This window comes from Bufo bufo, chromosome 1 (genome assembly GCF_905171765.1).
Source record: "Bufo bufo chromosome 1, aBufBuf1.1, whole genome shotgun sequence".
NCBI lineage: Eukaryota > Metazoa > Chordata > Amphibia > Anura > Bufonidae > Bufo > Bufo bufo.
Genome location: NC_053389.1, coordinates 291,037,228 through 291,058,133, shown reverse-complemented (window position 1 = coordinate 291,058,133; position 20,906 = coordinate 291,037,228). Strand labels below are relative to the sequence as shown.

General features: G+C 43.7%; 1 protein-coding gene across 2 annotated transcripts in view; it reads left to right on the top strand.

Moving 5' to 3' along the window:
- MYOZ3 (myozenin 3) overlaps positions 1 to 20,906 on the top strand; it is a 32,037-nt gene that overhangs the window by 8,289 nt on the left and 2,842 nt on the right. For both annotated transcript variants that reach the window (XM_040440491.1, XM_040440482.1), the window contains exons 3-4: positions 1,394 to 1,548; positions 1,972 to 2,176. In XM_040440491.1, coding sequence (XP_040296425.1) covers positions 1,394 to 1,548; positions 1,972 to 2,176 — 360 coding nt within the window. The remainder of the gene's footprint in view (positions 1 to 1,393; positions 1,549 to 1,971; positions 2,177 to 20,906) is intronic.

Below are 20,906 nucleotides of genomic sequence, written 5' to 3'. Positions count from 1 at the left end.
AGCGCTCCCTAAAATGCAAGGCAGGTCAGACATACGCACTGCCGCTCCATTCATCTCTAGAGTTCTGGAGACAGCCAGGTGCAGCGCTTGGCATTTTCTGAAACTCCCATAGAAATGAAGGGAGAGGCACCATGCATGTCCAACCTGACATTTTATTCATTTTAGGGGGCCCCGAGGGCCAAAGGGTCTCTGTTCTCATGATAGGTAGGGGTGTCAGTGGTAGGACCTCTACCAATCTAAAAGTTAGCCCTGTGGATAGGTGATAACTTGTCACAGCCAGAATACCCATTAAAGCTCCTGAACACCAATGCAAAATGTCCAACAGGACCCCCACCCACCATGTACTATTTACAATGGTGTCCTCATATGACTCCTGACTTCTTAATTGTATTACTTTCTGGAGCCTTCCCTGATCACAGGGCAATGGAATAATAAATTATCGACAGTCTTCTGGGTACTTTTTTCATCCTTATGACACCTTATGGTAGGTGTATATTTACAACAATATAAATAATATTATATAATATTTTATTAAAAAATAATAACACAAAATGCCACATGCAAGTAAATTGGAAGCATTTTATGGCTTCTCTTAACCTCTTAGTCCCTTTCTCTAGCATCTGCGAAAAACTGTCATGGTTTATAACTGGATTCCGATGCTTACTTTTTTTACATTTCCACCACTTTTTACAAGCTGTTTCTTGACGTGTATCGACAGTACTGTATGTGGTTATACCATAAACTGACACAGTCTATGCATTTTTTGGGGGCAAGCAGTTTCTGACTGAAGTTCTTTGGACCCACCAAAGGAAATGATCCTGAGGGCCAGACTGCAAAGGGCTCCTGTCCAAGAAAAGAGTGAGGCGTTCATCATAGATCTTATTTCTAGAAAGGTTTTTAATGAGTTTCCAACATTGTAATCCATCAGTTATAACCATACTCCCTTACATGCAATGAAGTAGACATTAGGATGCATTAGTGTTTTCTTCATAACATGGTGGTGGACCCCTTTTCCTTATCGGCCCCTATGCAGCTGCACAGGCTGCACATATGGTATCCACCTCTGATCTTATTCCAAGGCCATCTCCAAATGAAATGGTCTAAAGGGCTCACAGAGGTGGGGCAGTCCGACCCTGAGTGCATTACTACCTAAACTGCCTATAAAGTTTACCTCTATATTTCAGACAATGATGCTAAATTAATTTCACCTGAAAATGTAACGCTGATCTAGAACAGTAATTAAGAGGCCATAGATTCTCCAATGTGCAATGCATGCCTTGTAGGAAGGCAAACAGTGCCATCTAGTGTTTTAAGCGTGGTATAGCTTATCATATTATGTATCCTCTTTACACTATGTTACATGGACTGTTTTCTTCTGTTTGGTTTTGTACAGCACCTCTGTTAGACCTGGGTAAAAAAGTCAGTGTTCCTCAAGATGTAATGATGGAAGAGCTGTCTTTACAGCGTAATCGTGGCTCTTGTATGTACTTAGAGCGGCAGAAGCGCGTTCAAAAGTTTACATTTGATTACCCCACGAATCATATCATTGTGAGTATATACAGGAGCAAACTAAGCTATATGCAGCAACACACCGCTCCATGCAAACACTGGAAACACGGGTAAATCTACATCACTGCTTTACTTACTACACATAAAAATTAGAAGCTCTTTGTGCATATTTTGAATCAAAATGGTGTTGGGCCCATCTACCAACAGCAAGGTGGCTTCTGAAGATGGGAACCTACACTTGCTTGTCTAAAAAATGTTTGTGAAGGTGTATACAGCCTTTTCTTGATGGAGATGCTGTTTAAAAGAAGGAAATCTTATTCTGAAACAGCAAAGGCATGCTATTATTATATTATGGACATCGTTGGCTTCTTTCAATGTTATAGGCTTCAACGTAAAGATCGGTCAGGCCATAAAATGGCTTCCACCAAAAATTCTTCTTGATGAGTACTTTCTTCTTCCCAGGCAGGGGGCCATATGAATGCCTTTAATGCCAATCAGACAGTTGCCAATGATGTATCTGGAACCGAAGGGGTTGATGGAAAGGAAAACTTTCGCACAGAAATGCACATAGTCCCTGGAAGCAACAGGACTCCACCCAATGTTCCCACGAAATCTACGAAGGTCTTACAGATGAAGATGTCTCTGAATCCAGGCTCTATAGCTCCAGGTAATTACAGTTACTTTAACCAGTTTTAAGATGTCCTTTTCAGAGTTCAGAATTGTCCATAAAATCACAGACACTCCATAAATATATAGTATATTTGGACAATGTAGGTAGTGAAACATTCCTGTAGTTCAAGTCTGTGATGTTTTTTTTAGATGGAGAAGCTTTTGTATGACATTGTGATTTTTTTTACTGTTCACATTAAGGTCTTATGCATATAACTGTATTACAGATCCATGTTGTATGGATTGTAATATGGCGACATAGTTTTATTTTCTATTCATGTATTCTGAGAGTATCCACAAGACAAAAAAAATAAATGTATGCTGCATCTCATGCCACATTACAGAGATTTTTATCCCTAGAAGCCTGACAATTACATTTAAAAAGCTACAGGGTAGATTTATTACAAATCACATTTCATATGCAGGCCTTTACCAAAAGTCTATGGGGATCATTTATCAAACTGGTGTAAAGTAGATCTGACTTAGTTGCCCATAGCAACCAATTAGATCCTTATTTCATTTTCCAAAGGAGCTGTCCAAAATGAACGGTGGAATCTGATTGGTTGCTATGGGCAACTAAGCCAGTTCTACTTTATACCAGTTTGATAAATGACCCCCTATGTATCTTAATACATTTGGATGCACAAATACAGAAAAAGAAATACACACCTACTATGAGCCGGTGTAGATTTGCAATATAATGTAAGCCATTTTCTGTGTTTAGCCACACCACCTCCCCACTAAACTTCTCCCCCACTTTTCTCGCCACTGGCAAGACGGTGCAATTTTTCGGGTGTGCAGGAACATTTGGGACTGTTTAGCAGCAGGTAGCTGGTATAGTCTTTAGTAAATCCCTCTCTCTAAAATTGCAAGCTGTCTGTCTCAAACTCAAACTCAGTTGCTCAGTTAAGGGCTCATGCACATGGTATGTATTTGCAACCAGTGATGGCCAGTTCGCAGTGTTCGCCAACGAACACATGCGGGCTGCCATCTGGACTCACAAGTCCGACGATGCACAGGTAAGTCCTTACCTGTGCCTGCGCCGCAGGCCGGTCTGAAACAAATGCGGTCAGCGGGAGCAGGCAGTTCCGAGAACAGCCCGATGAAGGCCCCCGGCGGCTGTTCTCGGAACTGCCTGCTCCCGGTGACCGCATTTGTTTCAGACCGGCTCGCGGCACAGGCACAGTTAAGGGCTTGCCTGTGCATCGCCGGACTTGTGAGTCAAGATGGCAGCCCGCATGTGTTCGCAGGCGAACACTGCAAACTGGCCATCACTGTTTGCAATACGTCACTCGTGGCCTACTGTGGGCCTACTATTAAGGATTTCCATTTAAATTTGTGAAAAAAGAAATTGTGGTGTGCTTGCCAACTTTTTTACTGTAGTCCATTTTAACAGGCCCTGCCCTCTTTCCATGTGGAGATTGGGCACTATACATGCCAACATTTGCATTTAAAATACATGGAGAGCTGCTTTTAAAGGAAAAGGTGTAGCAACCCCCGGAGGAGCCGGTGTAGAGGATAGGAGTGGTAAAGGCCCTGATGAAGTGTCCATCAGGCCGTTGCTCCCTGGGCATTGGTACAGTGGAAATATAAAGGCCAGAGTTAAGTGTAAAAAAGGGTTTATTTATCAAACTGGTGTAAAGTAGAACTGGCTTAGTTGCCCATAGCAACCAATCAGATTCCTCCATATATTTACCAAAGGAGCTTTCCAAAATGAAAGGTGGAATCTAATTGGTTGCTATGGGCAACTAAGCCAGTTCTATTTTAACTTCTTCTCGACATGTGACGTACTATTACGTCATGGAAGTCAGTGACTTCCCGCATTTTGACATAATAGTACGTCATTGTGATAGGGAGGCACCTGAGCGGTGCGCGCCCGATCACTGCAGGGGTCCGGCAGTCCCTGGAAGCTGGACCCCTGCTGTATCTGCCAGCATCTCTGTTTATAGCGATGCCGGCGGATTAACCCCTTATATGCCACGGTCAGCGCAAACCGCGACAGAGTAGTGGTTTGTGGCGGGTGAAGGAGAGCATCGAATCCCCGCGCTGCTTTGGCGGAGACCCGATGCGTGACAAGGCAGCCTGATGCCGTGCAGATGCTGCCCAATGCCTTTCACGGCATGCGGACCTGCCTTCTACGGGTGCCCAGGAGTAGTGATGGACGAACATCGGCCGGGACGGTTCACGAACCGCAAGTTCGCGGCGGGCCCCATTCACTGTAATGACAGGCGAACCTGAAAAACCTTCAGCTCCTATTTGCAGCCACCAAATACTTAGTAGAAGTGCACAAATAGTCCCACAACATGGACAGTGACATACTAGAGGGGGATCAATGACAAAAATTCCAATAAAAAATATGAATCTTAATCAGGGGACATTTTTATGCGTCTTAAAGGGAAATTCTCTGAAATGTGCCCTGTTGGAGCCTAGACAAATTTTTATTTTAGGCCACAGGAGTACGGGCCTTAAAAATTAGGCATTAGGCATCGTTTGTGACTATCTGTAGTTGAGGTAACGCAGCAAAACCACAAACAAATGCTGCACTACCCAAATGCACTATATAGAAAGTATATAATTGGTATATAACACCCCTGCTTCAATAACTTTTTTGGGGGGGCTACTGGTATATCACACCAGTAGAATTTATTTGTTCCAATGTCGTTTGTCACTCTCTGTAGCTGAGGTAACGCAGCAAAACCGCAAACAAATGCTGCGCTACCCAAATGCACTATATAGAAAGTATATAATTGGTATATAACTCCACTGCTTCAATCAGTTTTTTTGGGGGAAGCAACTGGTATATCACACCAGTAGAAATTATTTGTTCCAATAGCGTTTGTCACTCTCTGTAGCTGCGGTAACACAGCAAAACCGCACACAAATGCTGCACTACCCAAATGCACTATATAAAAAGTATATAATTGGTATATAACACCCCTGCTTTAATCATTTTTTTTTGGGGGGGCAACTGGTATATCACACCAGTAGAAATTATTTGTTCCAATAGCATTTGGCACTCTGTGTAGCTGAGGTATCCCAGCAGAACCGCACACAACTGCTGCACAGTACAAATGCACTATAATATACATTATATGTTAGAAAGTATATTATAAGTATATTACACCTCCCAGTAAGTCACACCTATCGATAGCACACCTATACCAGTCCTTAAAAGGACTTTTGTGGCCCTATTAGCTAGCGTTTGTTGTCCCTAACAGCCTGTCCCTGCTCCACACAGCAACCTCTCTCTACACTGGCAAAAGACTGAATGTAAAAGGGCGGCCAGATCGGGTTTATTTATAAGGTAGGGGGTATGTCCATGTGCTGAAACGTCTCAATTGGCTGTCCTGTCCCACCTAATGGACATGTCATGGGTCAAAGTTCTTCACAATGTAAAAGAATATGGCGCCGGCGGACATCTCCATATGTTCGCCCGTTCGGCGAACCGCGAATGAGCAAAGTTCGCCGCGAAATGACCGCTGGGCGAACCGAAAGGCCATCTCTACCCAGGAGATCCAGCCTCAAGCTGGGTCTCCTAGGCAACCTGTTAGTGTATGACTCTTTACAATACAGATGTATTGTAAAGCATTGCAGAAGGGATCAGACCCCCAAAAGTTGAAGTCCCAGAGTGGGAGTGGGACAGAAATAAAGTGTTTTCAATAAAAGAAAATAAAGCTTCAAAAAAAAAAAAAAAAGCAAAAAACACCCCTTTCCCCAGATTTCATAATAAAAAATAGAAACAAAATTGAAAAACACACATATTAGGTATCGCCGCGGCTGTAACGACTGGCTCTATAAATATATCACATGATCCACCCCGTACGATAAACACCATAAAAAATAAATAAATAAAAACTGTCATTTTTGTCACCCTACATCACAAAAAGTGCAACACCAAGCAATCAAAAAGGCGTATGTTGAACAAAATGGTGCCAATAAAACCGTCACTCATCCCGCAATAAATGAGACCCTACATAAGAAGATCTCTCAAAAAAAAAAATAACTATAGCTCTCAGAACATGGAGACACTAAAACATCATTATTTTCTTTCAAATATGCTATTATTGTGTTAAAGTGAAATAAAATAAAAAAAAGTATACATATTAGCTATCGCCGCTTCCAGCTCTATAAAAATATCACATGACCTAACCCCTCAGGTGAACACCGTAAAAAATTAAAAATAAAAACTGTGTCAAAAAAAGCCATTTTTGTCACCTTACATCACTAAAAGTGCAACACCAAGCGATCAAAAAGCGTAAGTCGAACAAAATGGTACCAATAAAACTGTCACTTCATCCAGCAAAAAATGAGACCCTACCTGAGACAATTAGTAAAAATATAAAAGAAGTATGACTCTCAGACAATGGAGACACTAAAATATGATTTTTTTTTTGCTTCAAAACTGCTATTATTGTGCTAAAGTGAAAAAAATAAAAAAGTAGACATATTAGGTACAGTCGTGGCCAAAAGTTTTGAGAATGACACAAATATTAGTTTTCACAAAGTTTGCTGCAAAACTGCTTTTAGATCTTTGTTTCAGTTGTTTCTGTGATGTAGTGAAATATAATTACACGCACTTCATACGTTTCAAAGGCTTTTATCGACAATTACATGACATTTATGCAAAAAGTCAGTATTTGCAGTGTTGGCCCTTCTTTTTCAGGACCTCTGCAATTCGACTGGGCATGCTCTCAATCAACTTCTGGGCCAATTCCTGACTGATAGCAACCCATTCTTTCATAATCACTTCTTGGAGTTTGTCAGAATTAGTGGGTTTTTGTTTGTCCACCCGCCTCTTGAGGATTGACCACAAGTTCTCAATGGGATTAAGATCTGGGGAGTTCCAGGCCATGGACCCAAAATGTCAACATTCTTCACCAAACTGTTGTTGGATTGTTGGAAGAAGTTGCTGTTGGAGGGTGTTTTGGTACCATTCTTTATTCATGGCTGTGTTTTTGGGCAAAATTGTGAGTGAGCCCACTCCCTTGGATGAGAAGCAACCCCACACATGAATGGTCTCAGGATGCTTTACTGTTGGCATGACACAGGACTGATGGTAGCGCTCACCTTTTCTTCTCCGGACAAGCCTTTTTCCAGATGCCCCAAACAATCTTTGCTGCCCTTCTTGACACCAGGCCATCTTCCAAAAGTCTTCGCCTCACTGTGCGTGCAGATGCGCTCACACATGCCTGCTGCCATTCCTGAGCAAGCTCTGCACTGGTGGCACTTCGATCCCGCAGCTGAATCTTCTTTAGGAGACAATCCTGGCGCTTGATGGACTTTCTTGGACGCCCTGAAGCCTTCTTAACAAGAATTGAACCTCTTTCCTTGAAGTTCTTGATGATCCTATAAATTGTTGATTGAGGTGCAATCTTAGTAGCCACAATATCCTTGCCTGTGAAGCCATTTTTATGCAACGCAATGATAGCTGCACGCGTTTCTTTGCAGGTCACCATGGTTAACAATGGAAGAACAATGATTTCAAGCATCACCCTCCTTTTAACATGTCAAGTCTGCCATTTTAACCCAATCAGCCTGACATAATGATCTCCAGCCTTGTGCTCGTCAACATTCTCACCTGAGTTAACAAGACGATTACTGAAATGATCTCAGCAGGTCCTTTAATGACAGCAATGAAATGCAGTGGAAAGTTTTTTTTGGGATTAAGTTAATTTTCATGGCAAAGAAGGACTATGCAATTCATCTGATCACTCTTCATAACATTCTGGAGTATATGCAAATTGCTATTATAAAAACTTAAGCAGCAACTTTTCCAATTTCCAATATTTATGTAATTCTCAAAACTTTTGACCATGACTGTATTGCCGCATCCGTAACAACCTGCTCTATAAAAATATCACATGACCTAACCCCTCAGATGAACACCGTAATTTTTTAAAAATAAAAACGGTGCAACACCAAGCGATCAAAAAGGCATAAGCCCCCCAAAATCGTACCAATCAAACCGTCCCCTCATCCCACAAAAAATTAGCCCCTACATGTGGGGTGTTTCTGTAAACCGCAGAATCAGGGTAATAAATATTGAGTTTTGTTTGGCTGTTAACCCTTGATGTGTTAGAGAAAAAAAATGGATTAAAATGGAAAATCTGCAGAACAAAAGTGAAATTTTGAAATTTTATCTCCATTTTCCTCTAATTCTTGTGGAACACCTAAAGGGCTAACAAAGTTTGTAAAATCAGTTTCGAGTAACTTGAGGAGTGTAGTTTCTACAATGGGGTCATTTATGGGGGCTTTCTACTATGTAAGCCCCACAAAGTGACTTCAGATCTGAAATGGTCCTTTAAAAGTGGGTTTTGGAAATTTTCTTAAAAATTTCAAGATTTGCTTCTAAACTTCTAAGCCTTCCAACGTCCTAAAAAAATAAAATGACATTTACAAAATGATGCCAACATAAAGTAGACATATGGGGAATGCTAAGTAATAAATATTTTATGAGGTATCACTTTCTGTTTTAAAAGCAGAGAAATAAAAATTGGGAAAATTGCGATTTTTTTTTTTAATTGTTTGTAAATTTGGGATTTTTTTATAAACAAAGGTGAAATATATTGACTCAAATTTATGACTATCATGAAGTACAATGTGTCACGAGAAAACAATCTCAGAATGGCTTGGATAAGTAAAAGTGTTCCAAAGTTATTACCACATAAAGTGACACATGTCAGATTTGCAAAAAATGACCTGGGCAGAAGGGCGAAAACTGGAAGGGGTTAAACCAGTTTGATAAATGACACCCAAAGTATTTTTTATCAAGCGCAATGTAGAACTTAAAACAAATACATTCAATAGGAGCAATTTCCAAGTGCATTTCTCTCTGCCACTAGCAAGGAAGCTAGTAGTTGGAAGTCTGCAGTTAAGCACTGAGGTTGTACTTGTAACGTTCTGATGGGTGTCTTAGCCATAGTCCCTCACCTTACAGCAGCATCTTGTCAGAGCTGTTCATTCTACTGTCAATCTTCTCAAGACTTCATTTGAGGCTAAAGAATAAGTGATTGCTGGAGAATCTGTAACAGGAGCAGAAGCTCTGCAGGTTGCTTTCTTTCCTCTCTGTCTCTAGACAAGAACTTTCCTGCTTGGCAGGGAGCAGGACCAGAGGGGAGGAACAGGGTGGTTAGCTCTGTTTCTTGCCGACCATACCTTTCTGGGAACTACGGCCAGAAGTAAAACAATAAAATGCATTATAAATAACAATACAAATTGCAGTACCCCCAGGTCCGGTATACTACAAAGGCAACACAGAAATGTCTTACAGTAAAACTGCCTATAGCAACCTTTCAGAGCTCAGCTTTCATTTTACTGGAGATTTATTATAGTGGAAGTGTCATGCCCCACTCTGACGATGTGCGGAGGTCAGCCAGGATTGCAGCACGAGTCTAGTATTTGTTTTGTCAGGGATAAATTAGGAGGTGACCCTTTCCCTGTCTCTCGTCCAGAGCCTGGTTGGTGTGTTATCTGTTAACTGTGCACGTCCGCCGTGACATTATAATCCGCCATACTGTGACTGCCATTGCTCAGCGTTTATGTGATGGCGTCAATTGATGCACTGGTTGACCGCATGCAGGGTTTGTCCCTGGAGGTTGCGGATCTACGTAGTACAGTCACACAGTGTCAGAGGGTGTTGGCTTCAGGTACAAGTCAAATTGTTGGGGAGCCTAAAGTCGCTCTTCCGGAGAAATTTGCAGGGGGTACTGATGATTTTTTCAGTTTCAAGGAATCATGTAAGTTGTACTTTCGTTTGTGCCCATTTTCATCAGGTAATGAGGATCAGAGGGTGGGTATCGTCATGTCTTTGCTGAAAGGGGACGCGCAATCCTGGGCTTTTTCCCTGCCGCCTGGTTCTCTGGCTCTCCGGTCGGTGGAGGAATTTTTTAAAGCCCTGGGATTGATTTACGATGACCCAGATCGAGTTTCAATGGCAGAGTCAAAATTACGTAACTTACTACAGGGTAAACATACTGCTGAGGTTTACTGCACAGAGTTTCGGAGGTGGGCTACTGAGTCGGGGTGGAACGACCCCGCGTTACGTAGCCAGTTTTGTCAGGGGTTATCTGAAAGGTTGAAGGATGCTCTGGCTTTTCATGAATACCCTGATACTTTGGAAAATGCAATGTCTTTGGCGATACATTTGGATAGACGTATCAGAGAGAGGGGTAAGGGTCCCTCTGTGCAGGGGATTCCTCCCGTGTGTAGTTTTGTTACACCAGCTGCCCAGGGAAATATTGCTTGTTATTCTGGCCTAGGAGAGGAACCCATGCAGTTAGGTCAGATATCTTTCCATTCGGATAGTAGAGACTTTCGTAAAGCGCACAATTTATGTTTCTTTTGTGGAAAGAGGGGTTATTTTGTTTTTTCTTGTCCGTATGTTGAACCACAGGGGAGAGTGATAAAGAAAAAAGAAAAAGAAAAAAAAACCTCCCTCACACTTGGTAGTATGAATGGTGTGGTAGAGCAGACTGGTATGCAAGTTCCCTGCAGTTCCCGTTTTCTCCTTTCAGCTATGGTGGCGCTAGAGTCTCGAAATGTGTTTGTTGATGTTTTTCTTGATTGTGGTGCTGGGGTAAATTTAATTGACTTTCTGTTTCTTGAGGGTTTGGGACTAAGTATTTGCACGTTAGAGAACGAGATTCGTGTTTTTGCCATTGATTCTTCCCCTCTTTCTCAAGGGAGCCTTACTCACGTTGTTCATGATATTCATTTAAGGGTGGGTGATTCACATGCTGAGATTATTTCCTGTTTCGTCATGAAGGATTTGCCAGCTCCAATAGTTTTGGGGTTGCCATGGTTGTCTAAACATAACCCAACTATAGACTGGCAGGCGAGACAAATCATTGGTTGGAGCAAGTTTTGTTCGGATAATTGTCTTGTCACATCTATTTCTGAAGTGTCCGTTACGGCCTTGCCTCAGTATCTCTCAGATTTTTCGGACGTGTTTGCGGAGGGTGGGGCTCAGGAACTGCCCCCTCATCGTGACTATGATTGTCCTGTGAATCTCATTCGGGGGCTAAGTTGCCTAAGTCTCGGCTCTACAACCTCTCTCAACCCGAGAGAGAGGTCATGCGAAAGTATGTCGCCGAGAGTTTGGCAAAGGGTCATATTAGACCATCTAAGTCTCCAGTGGCTGTAGGTTTGTTCTTCGTGAAGAAGAAAGATGGATCACTGAGACCGTGTTTGGATTTCCGGGAGCTGAATCGTATTACAGTCCGGGATCCATATCCCCTGCCTTTGATCTCTGATCTTTTTGATCAGATTGTTGGAGTCAAGGTGTTCTCCAAGTTGGATTTGAGAGGAGCATACAATCTGATCAGGATCAAGGAGGGGGATGAGTGGAAAACGGCCTTCAATACGCACAAGGGTCATTTTGAGAACCTGGTAATGCCTTTTGGGTTGACGAATGCGCCAGCGGTATTTCAGCGATTCGTCAATGATATTTTTCATCATTTGGTGGGGAGGTTCGTAGTAGTCTACCTTGATGACATTTTAATTTATTCTCCTGATCTAAAGACCCATCAGGATCATGTGAGACAGGTTTATACGCCAAATTGGAGAAATGTTTATTTGCGGTGCAAGAGCTTCCATTTTTGGGATACATGCTTTCTGATTCTGGTTTTCGTATGGACCCCGAAAAGGTCCGGGCGGTTCTGGAGTGGGACCGACCGGAGAATCAGAAAGCTTTGATGCGATTTTTGGGGTTTACAAATTATTATAGAAAATTTATTTTGAATTATTCCACGCTAGTCAAACCTCTTACTGATATGACCAAGAAGGGCGCTGATGTCTCTGTCTGGTCGGATGAGGCATTGCAGGCCTTTTCGGCTATTAAAGAGCGTTTTGCGTCTGCTCCCATTCTGGTGCAGCCGGATGTATCTCAGCCATTCGTGGTCGAGGTCGATGCATCAGAGGTGGGGGTTGGGGCGGTGCTTTCGCAGGGTCCTTCTCCTGGCAAGTGGGTCCCGTGTGCCTTCTTCTCCAGGAAGCTCTCGGTCGCTGAGAGGAATTATGATGTTGGAGATAGGGAGTTGTTGGCGATCAAGTTGGCCTTTGAAGAATGGCGTCACTGGTTAGAGAGGGCTTCTCACCCCGTTACTGTGTATACAGACCATAAGAATTTGGCTTACCTGCAATCTGCCAAGCGTCTGAACCCTAGACAGGCCAGATGGTCATTGTTTTTTACCAGGTTCAATTTCGTGGTTACCTTTCGCCCAGGGGTCAAGAACGTCAAGGCAGATGCCTTGTCTCGCAGCTTCCCTGGGGGAGGTGATTCAGAAGATCCAGCGCCGATTTTGGCGGATAGAGTGGTGGTCTCCGCTCTGTACCCTGAATTGGAGATGGAGGTGTTGGGAGCTCAGGAGGGGGCTCCTGGTTTGTGTCCCCCAGGGAGGTTGTTTGTTCCTGAGGGCCTACGATACAAGGTGTTCAAGGAACATCACGATACTGTTCTCGCTGGACATCCTGGTGGTAAGTCCACTTGTGATCTGGTGTCCCGGAGGTTCTGGTGGCCAGGTTTGCGTAAGTGTATTGAGAATTACGTGGCAGCTTGTGAAACCTGCGCTCGGTCTAAGGTTGCTCATACTCGACCGCCTGGTTCACTTCTTCCATTGTCTATTCCATCTCGTCCTTGGACGCATTTGTCCATGGACTTTATTACGGAGCTACCGAGTTCCTCCGGGAGAACAGTGATTTTGGTGGTAGTCGATCGTTTCAGTAAAATGGCTCACTTTATACCACTAACAAGTCTGCCTAACGCTAAGACTCTTGCGCAGATTTTTGTGGATAATGTTGTTAAATTGCACGGTATTCCTTCGGATATTGTCTCTGATAGGGGCACGCAGTTTGTCTCCAGGTTTTGGAGGGCGTTCTGCTCTCGACTTGGCATTCAACTTTCTTTCTCGTCGGCTTTTTATCCACAGTCGAATGGTCAGACGGAGCGTACCAATCAAAACCTGGAGACCTACTTGAGGTGCTTTGTGGCTGAGAATCAGGAGGACTGGTCCTCATTCTTGCCCTTAGCAGAATTTGCATTGAATAACCGTAGGCAGGAGTCCACGGGTAAGTCGCCATTTTTTGGCGCATACGGTTTCCATCCTCAGTTTGGTACCTTTTCTGGGTCTGGTTCCTCCGGGATGCCAGAGGAGGAGAGATTCTCTTCTGCCTTATCCTCTATCTGGCGGGGGATTCAAGGGAATTTGGAGAGGATGGGTGAGAGGTATAAACGAATGGCTGACAGGAGACGTGTGACTGGTCCGGACCTGTGAGTGGGTGATGTGGTGTGGTTGTCCACTAGGAATATCAAGTTGAGAATGCCATCTTGGAAACTGGGTCCAAGATTTGTTGGTCCATATAAGATTTCTGCTGTGATCAATCCTGTGGCATTTCGACTTGATCTGCCGCAGACTTGGAGGATCCACGATGTCTTCCACAAGTCTTTACTAAAAAAATATGTTAAACCGGTGGTACCATCGCCATTGCCTCCTCCTCCTGTTCTGGTCGAGGGAAACTTGGAGTTCGAGATCTCCAGGATTCTCGACTCAAGAGTTCTGCGGGGTTCCCTCCAGTACCTGGTTCACTGGAGGGGGTACGGTCCTGAGGAGAGGATGTGGGTTCAGATGTCAACGCCAGCCGTCTGGTGAGGGCCTTTCATAGGTCCCATCCGGATAAGGTTGGTCCAGGGTGTCCGGAGGTCACCCGTAGAAGGGGGGTACTGTCATGCCCCACTCTGACGATGTGCGGAGGTCAGCCAGGATTGCAGCACGAGTCTAGTATTTGTTTTGATGCTGTGCTGGATCCGCCTCGCATCAGGTGCACTGGGTGGAGTCATTAGTTTAAATAGTCTCCAGCTAAAGTGCTCTGAGCGGATTATACTCATCATTGTGGTCTTGGAAGCTAGGAAGGAAGGTTGGCTGTTTGTTCCTGCTCTCAGCAGATAAGTGTCTTTTCTTGTTTGGTTGTTTATGTCATCTTACCCGTCCAGGTTCTGTGCGAGCTGGCAGCTCCTTTCTCCCCACTTCACCATCTCAGGGAGTTCAGGGTTCTGTTAGTATAGGCTGGTGGACACAGCAAATCTACCATCAAGATTTGTCTGTGGGCTGAGCATTGTAGGGAAAGAGGTCGGGGATAAATTAGGAGGTGACCCTTTCCCTGTCTCTCGTCCAGAGCCTGGTTGGTGTGTTATCTGTTAACTGTGCACGTCCGCCGTGACAGGAAGCCTATGTACGCACAAGCTCATTCAAAGATACACAGGACTATTTTGCTAGTCAATTTCCAGACCCTCCTGTTTTAGCATCATGCAGTATACATGGTTTGGTATGGAAGTGTTTTTTTTTAGTTTTTTTTTCTAGTGTAATGCTTTAGTTTAAATGTCAGTTCTTGTTCCTCTGTCCATGGCATCTAGGATTGCTCCAAACATTTCATTGTATTGTACATTGTATTACATTGTATTGTACAGTGACAATAAAGGCATCTTATCTTATCTTATCTAAGTGGCATAACATAGGATCTGTGGCCAATGGCAAAAACATCAGCAACAATGGAAGCCTATTGTTGCTTAGGATTGGCCATCAATATCACATTGGCGGGGTCTGAAGCCCCCCACCCCGCCGTTCAGTTGTTCCCAAATAGCCCATGCATGGAAGTAGGTGCTGGAACCACACAGCTCCATCCATTGTGTAGTAGAACACTGATAAGCCGAAGCCTCTGCCTAGCATTGTCAAAATGTGATGCCATTGAATGAATGTGAGTGCCAGAGAAATGCTGGGAGATGTGGTTCTCCCTTATTAAAACCTCATCCCTGCTGAGTGGGAGGGAAATATGTTATGTAACTGGGGCTGAATGTTACAAGGGCTGAAGAGAGAGGGGTGTTATTTGCATAGGACTGTATGTTATAGAACATTGGGGGAGATGACTGGTGTTATTTACATGGGACTGGATATTATAGAAGACTGGAGGGTAGTGGCGGACTATAATTGAGGCATTTGGATTTGCAGCCCCAGGCCCGGCATCGCTGGGGGGCCCAATACCGACCCAAACGCCCACAAACTACGGCGGGGCACGGGAGCGCATAGTTCCCTGCCCCCCGATCACCGCTATAAGCTTCAGGCCGAGTAGGCCTGAAGCCTATACGGTAGTAAAATCCTAGCGCAGGCGGGCGTGATGACGTCATCGCGCACCTGTGCCCGGACGCAGCACACTAACGTGTGTGCACAGCGCGCCTGCCTACCATCTACGAGTGAGCGCCAACTGGGACACAGGTAAGTATTAGCTTTTTTTTTTTTTTTTTGGCCAACTTTGGGGGACATTACTGGGGGGCACAGGAGAATATTACTAAAGGGACAGTGGGGGGCAAACTACTACATGGGGAGCAAACTACTACGTGCGGGCAAATTACTAGTGTGGGGGGAATTAATACTGTGGGGGCAGTGTGGGGGACAATTAATACTGTGGGGCAGTTCGGGGGGAAATTAATACTGTGGGGGGAATTAATACTGTGGGGGCAGTGTGGAGAAATTAATACTGTGGGGGCAGTGTGGGGGCAAACTACTATATGGGGGTAGTGTGGGGGATGTTGCTATTGAGTAGGAACTATAGGGGCATTTCTATTACAAGGACGTATTAGGGGACATTATTTTTCAGGGACACTATACAGGCCTTATTACCTGGAGCACAATATAGGATGTTATTATTACTGGGGGCAATCTAGGGGACATTATAATTGCTGTAGACACTATAGGGACAATTGGGGGTCATTTATCAAACTGGTGTAACGTATAACTGGCTTAGTTGCCCATAGCAACCAGATTCCACTTTTAATTTTAGACAGCTCCTTTTGAAAATGAAAGGTGGAATCTGATTAGTTGCTATGGGCAACTAAGCCAGTTGTACTTTACACCAGTTTGATAAATGACCCCAATTATGAGTAATCTAACATGTCTGTCTAACAAACTCTGTAGAGACGAGATGCGGCTGAAAGAATTAGTCATGGCGTTCTGGGGCAAACGGAGGAGAAGAGGAATATATCAAATGTATCTAGACATTTTTTACAGATACATAAAGGTTTATTAATGGGGCTGAAGGTAATTGGCATGGAGAAAATAAAAAAACCTTTCAGAGGAGGTGATGTCATGGATTTGTTACATAATAGGGAGGCGTTTTGGATCTTCCAATGTAATACAGTCCTGATCAAAAGTTTAAGACCACTTGAAAAATGGCAAAAAATCATATTTAGCATGGCTGGATCTTAACAAGGTTCCAAGTAGAGCTTCAACATGCAACAAGAAGAAATGGGAGTGAGACAAAACCTTTTTTGAGCATTCAATTTAATGAAAACAACGAATAAACTGAAACAGGCTGTTTTTCAGCTGATCAAAAGTTTAGGACCACACCTCCAAAAAAAAACTAAACCCCCCCCAAAACAGAAATCCAACTTCCAAACATGAACTCAGTAATGAGTAGCTCCGCCGTTATTGTTTATCACTTCCAAAATTTGTTTCGGCATGCTTGATGCAAGCGTTTCCATGAGGTGAGTGGGAACATTTCTCCAAGTGGTGAAGATGGCTGCACAAAAGCCATCTACTGTCTGGTACTGTTGTCCATTTTTGTAAACTTCCCTTGCCATCCATCCCCAAAGGTTCTCAATTGGATTTAGATCAGGGGAACATGCAGGATGGGCCAAAAGAGTGATGTTATTCTCCTGGAAGAAGTCCCTTGTCCTGCGGGCATTGTGTACTGTAGCGTTGTCCTGTTGAAAAACCCAGTTGTTACCACACAGACGAGGGCCCTCAGTCATGAGGAATGCTCTCTGCAACATCTGGACATAGCCAGCGGCCGTTTGACGCCCCTGCACTTCCTGAAGCTCATCAGACCATTATGGCGCCCCCTCCACTGTGGCGCGTAGAAAACATCTCAGGTGGGATCTACTTGTCATGCCAGTAACGTTGGAAACCATCAGGACCATCAAGGTTAAATTTTTTCTTCCACTTTTGAATGTCCCATGTTTGGTGCTCTCTTGCAAAGTCCAAACGAGCAGTTCTGTGGCGTTCAAGGAGACGAAGTCTTTGAAGACGTTTTTTTGCTTTTGAAACCCTTCAGTCTCAGATGCCGTCTGATGGTTATGGGGCTGCAGTCAGCACCAGTAAGAGCCTTAATTTGGGTCGAGGATCGTCCAGTGTCTTGACTGACAGCCAATTGGATCCTCCGGCTCAGTGCTAATGACATTTTTTTGGGTCTTCCACTTGACTTTTTTGTTCCATAACCCTCAGGATCATTTAAGAAATTCCAAATGACTGTGTTACTGCGTCCCACCTCAGCAGCGATGGCGCGCTGTGAGAGACCCTGCTTATGCAGTTCAACAACCCGACCACGTTCAAAAAGGGAGAGTTTTTTTGCCTTTGCCATCACAACGTGTGACTACCTGACAGAAAATGACAATGAATCCACATGTTTGCACAGATTTGGCCTTTTAAAGGCATGTGGTCCTAAACTTTTGATCAGCTGAAAAACAGCCTGTTTCAGTTTAATCGTTATTTTCAATTAATTGAATGCTCAAAAAATGTTTTGTCTCACTCTCATTTCTTCTTGTTGCATGTTGAAGCTCTACTTGGAACCTTGTTAAGATCCAGCCATGCTAAATATGATTTTTTGCCATTTTTCAAGTGGTCTTAAACTTTTGATCAGGACTGTACGATAGCCCCAAACGGCCTAAATATGAAACGCAAGATAATGTATCATTATTAATCTAAATAATCCTTCACATATAATTTGGTCCGTGCTGTGGCAGCGGTTCATTCTATTTTTTGTAAAAAAGTGTATAAGGCACGGTGTAATTATTGACATCTAGCTATTCTGGTCTGAACAACATCTAAGGATAATTGTGGAGTATTTGCTGCAAACTTGTGTGGGGTGGGGTGCAATCGCTGATATCTAACTACTGCTAATGTGAACAACATCCAAGGATAATTGTGGAGTATCTGTTGCAAAAACGAATGGGGCATTGTGTAATTACTGATATCCAACCATTGATAGTGTGAATAACACCCAGGGATAATTGTGGAGTATTTGCTGCAAGAATGTATGAGGTATGTTGTAATTATTGACATACAACCATTGCTAGTGTAAACAGTACCCAATAATAACTGCGGAGTATTCACTGTAAGCATGTATGGGGCATACTGCAATTACTGACATCTAACCAGTCTTTGTGTGAACAACATCCAAGGATAATTGTGTAGTATTTGCTGCAAAAATGCATGGAGTATGTTGTAATTACTGACATATAACCATTGCTAGTGTGAACAGCATCCAAGGATAATCGTGGAGTATTTGATGCAAGAATGTATGGGACATGTGTAATCACTGACCTTTGATCATTGCCAGTGTAAATAATATCCAAGGATAATTGTGGAGCATTTGTTGCAAGCATGTATGAGACCTGGTGTAATTACTGACTTCTAACCATTGCTAGTGTGAACAGCATCCAAGGATAATCGTGGAGTATTCACTGCAAGAATGTATGGGGCATGTGTAATTACTGACTTCTAACCATTGCTAGTGTGAACAGCATCCAAGGATAGTATGGTGATTCCAATCAGTATTGATAGGAATGGTGCTAGTTTTTAAACTCATGTTAGCTTATGGATACCCCTCCATGTGGGGATTTATTCCACTCTTACACTGAGGTTATATGTATATTTACCTTATTACAACAAGGATTACATGGGATTGGGGTGTTGGAGGATTTGTTCTGTTATTTAGCTATTTGTATTGTATTTCATTGTGTTTTTACAAGTCTAAGTGAGCAGCAAAGGGTTAAATGCAAGGAGCGGCTGACATTATAATCACCTGGTTGTTGCAGTTTTTTGCTTCCCAGGTATATAGGAGCATCATACTTGCATTTACCCCATATCATGATTAAGATCGTATAGATCGAAACGCGTTGGGACGTCAACATCATCTATGTGAAGAAACTGCATTCTTTTAAATTTATGAAATAAAGACTGAAGATTTTTATTTATCTCGGTGCTGGACATTTCTTACTACTTTTCTGGATCTGTACGGACTGTACCGGGTCCTTGCACAAGACACCATATGTGGAGCCCTTGCCCTACGCTTTACAGCACAAGCCAAGGGAGAGCATAGGAGCATGAAATGTCAGAGGGGCTGAGTGGGGGGAGAAGGGGATATGTGCACTTGGCAGCTGAAGACATCTGTGTTGGTCCCATGTTCATATGTGCCCGTATTGCTGAGAAAAATGATGTTTGAATATTTGCAAATGAGCCTCTGGGAGCAACGGGATCTTTGCCATTACACCTAGAGGCTCCGGTTTCTTTGCATCTGCCTCTCCCTGTCTACTTTGACAGGGCCTGGCAGTGAAAATGTCATCACAACTGGCCATGTCAAAGTGGAGATGGTGTGGCAGTTACAGAGAGAGCGGAGCCTCTAGGAGTGATCGTAACACCCCCATTTGCATATAATAAAACATCATTTTTCTCAGCCATGTGGACACATATAAACATGGGACCAAAACAGATGTATTCCGCTGCCAAGCGCACATTTAACAGGTCAGTCCTTCAATTGTGCAAGTGTATGAGGGAGTCCTGAGGGATAGCTGAAGGCCTTAGGGAGCATTTTACCATCAGCTATCTAGAAAATATGGACTTCAGTGGGGGGAGAAAGCTGGCACTAAAGTGCCTAGGGCAGCATAAAATCCAAATATGGCCCTGGCTCCACAGCAGCAGCACAATGTAGTGTCAGACATCACACTGCTACTGTGAAGGGGGGACAATATCTGGACATAACTACTGTGAAGGGGGCACATATCTGGACATAACTATTGTGAAGGGGGCACATATCTGGGCATAACTACAGTGAAGGGGCACATGTGGACATAACTACAGTGAAGGGGGCACATATCTGGGCATAACTACCGTGAAGGGGGCACATATCTGGACATAACTACTGTGAACGGAGCACATGTGGACATAACTACGGTGAAGGGGCACATATCTGGGCATAACTACTGTGAAGGGGGCACATATCTGGGCATAGCTACTGTGAAGGGGGCACGTATCTGGATGTAACTACTGTGAAGGGGGACAATATCTGGACATAACTACTGTGAAGGGGGCACATATCTGGACATAACTACTGTGAAAGGGGCACATATCTGGACATAACTACTGTGAAGGGGGCACATATCTGGGCATAACTACTGTGAATGGGCACATGTGGACATAACTACAGTGAAGGGGGCACATATCTGGGCATAACTACTGTGAAGAGGGCACATATCTGGACATAACTACTGTGAAGGGGGCACATATCTGGACATAACTACTGTGAACGGGGCACATGTGGACATAACTACGGTGAAGGGGCACATATCTGGGCATAACTACTGTGAAGGGGGCACATATCTGGACATAACTACTGTGAAGGGGGCACATATCTGGGCATAACTACCGTGAAGGGGGCACATATCTGGACATAACTACTGTGAACGGAGCACATGTGGACATAACTACGGTGAAGGGGCACATATCTGGCCATAACTACAGTGAAGGGGCACATGTGGACATAACTACAGTGAAGGGGGCACATATCTGGGCATAACTACCGTGAAGGGGGCACATATCTGGACATAACTACTGTGAACGGTGCACATGTGGACATAACTACTGTGAAGGGGGCACATATCTGGGCATAGCTACTGTGAAGGGGGC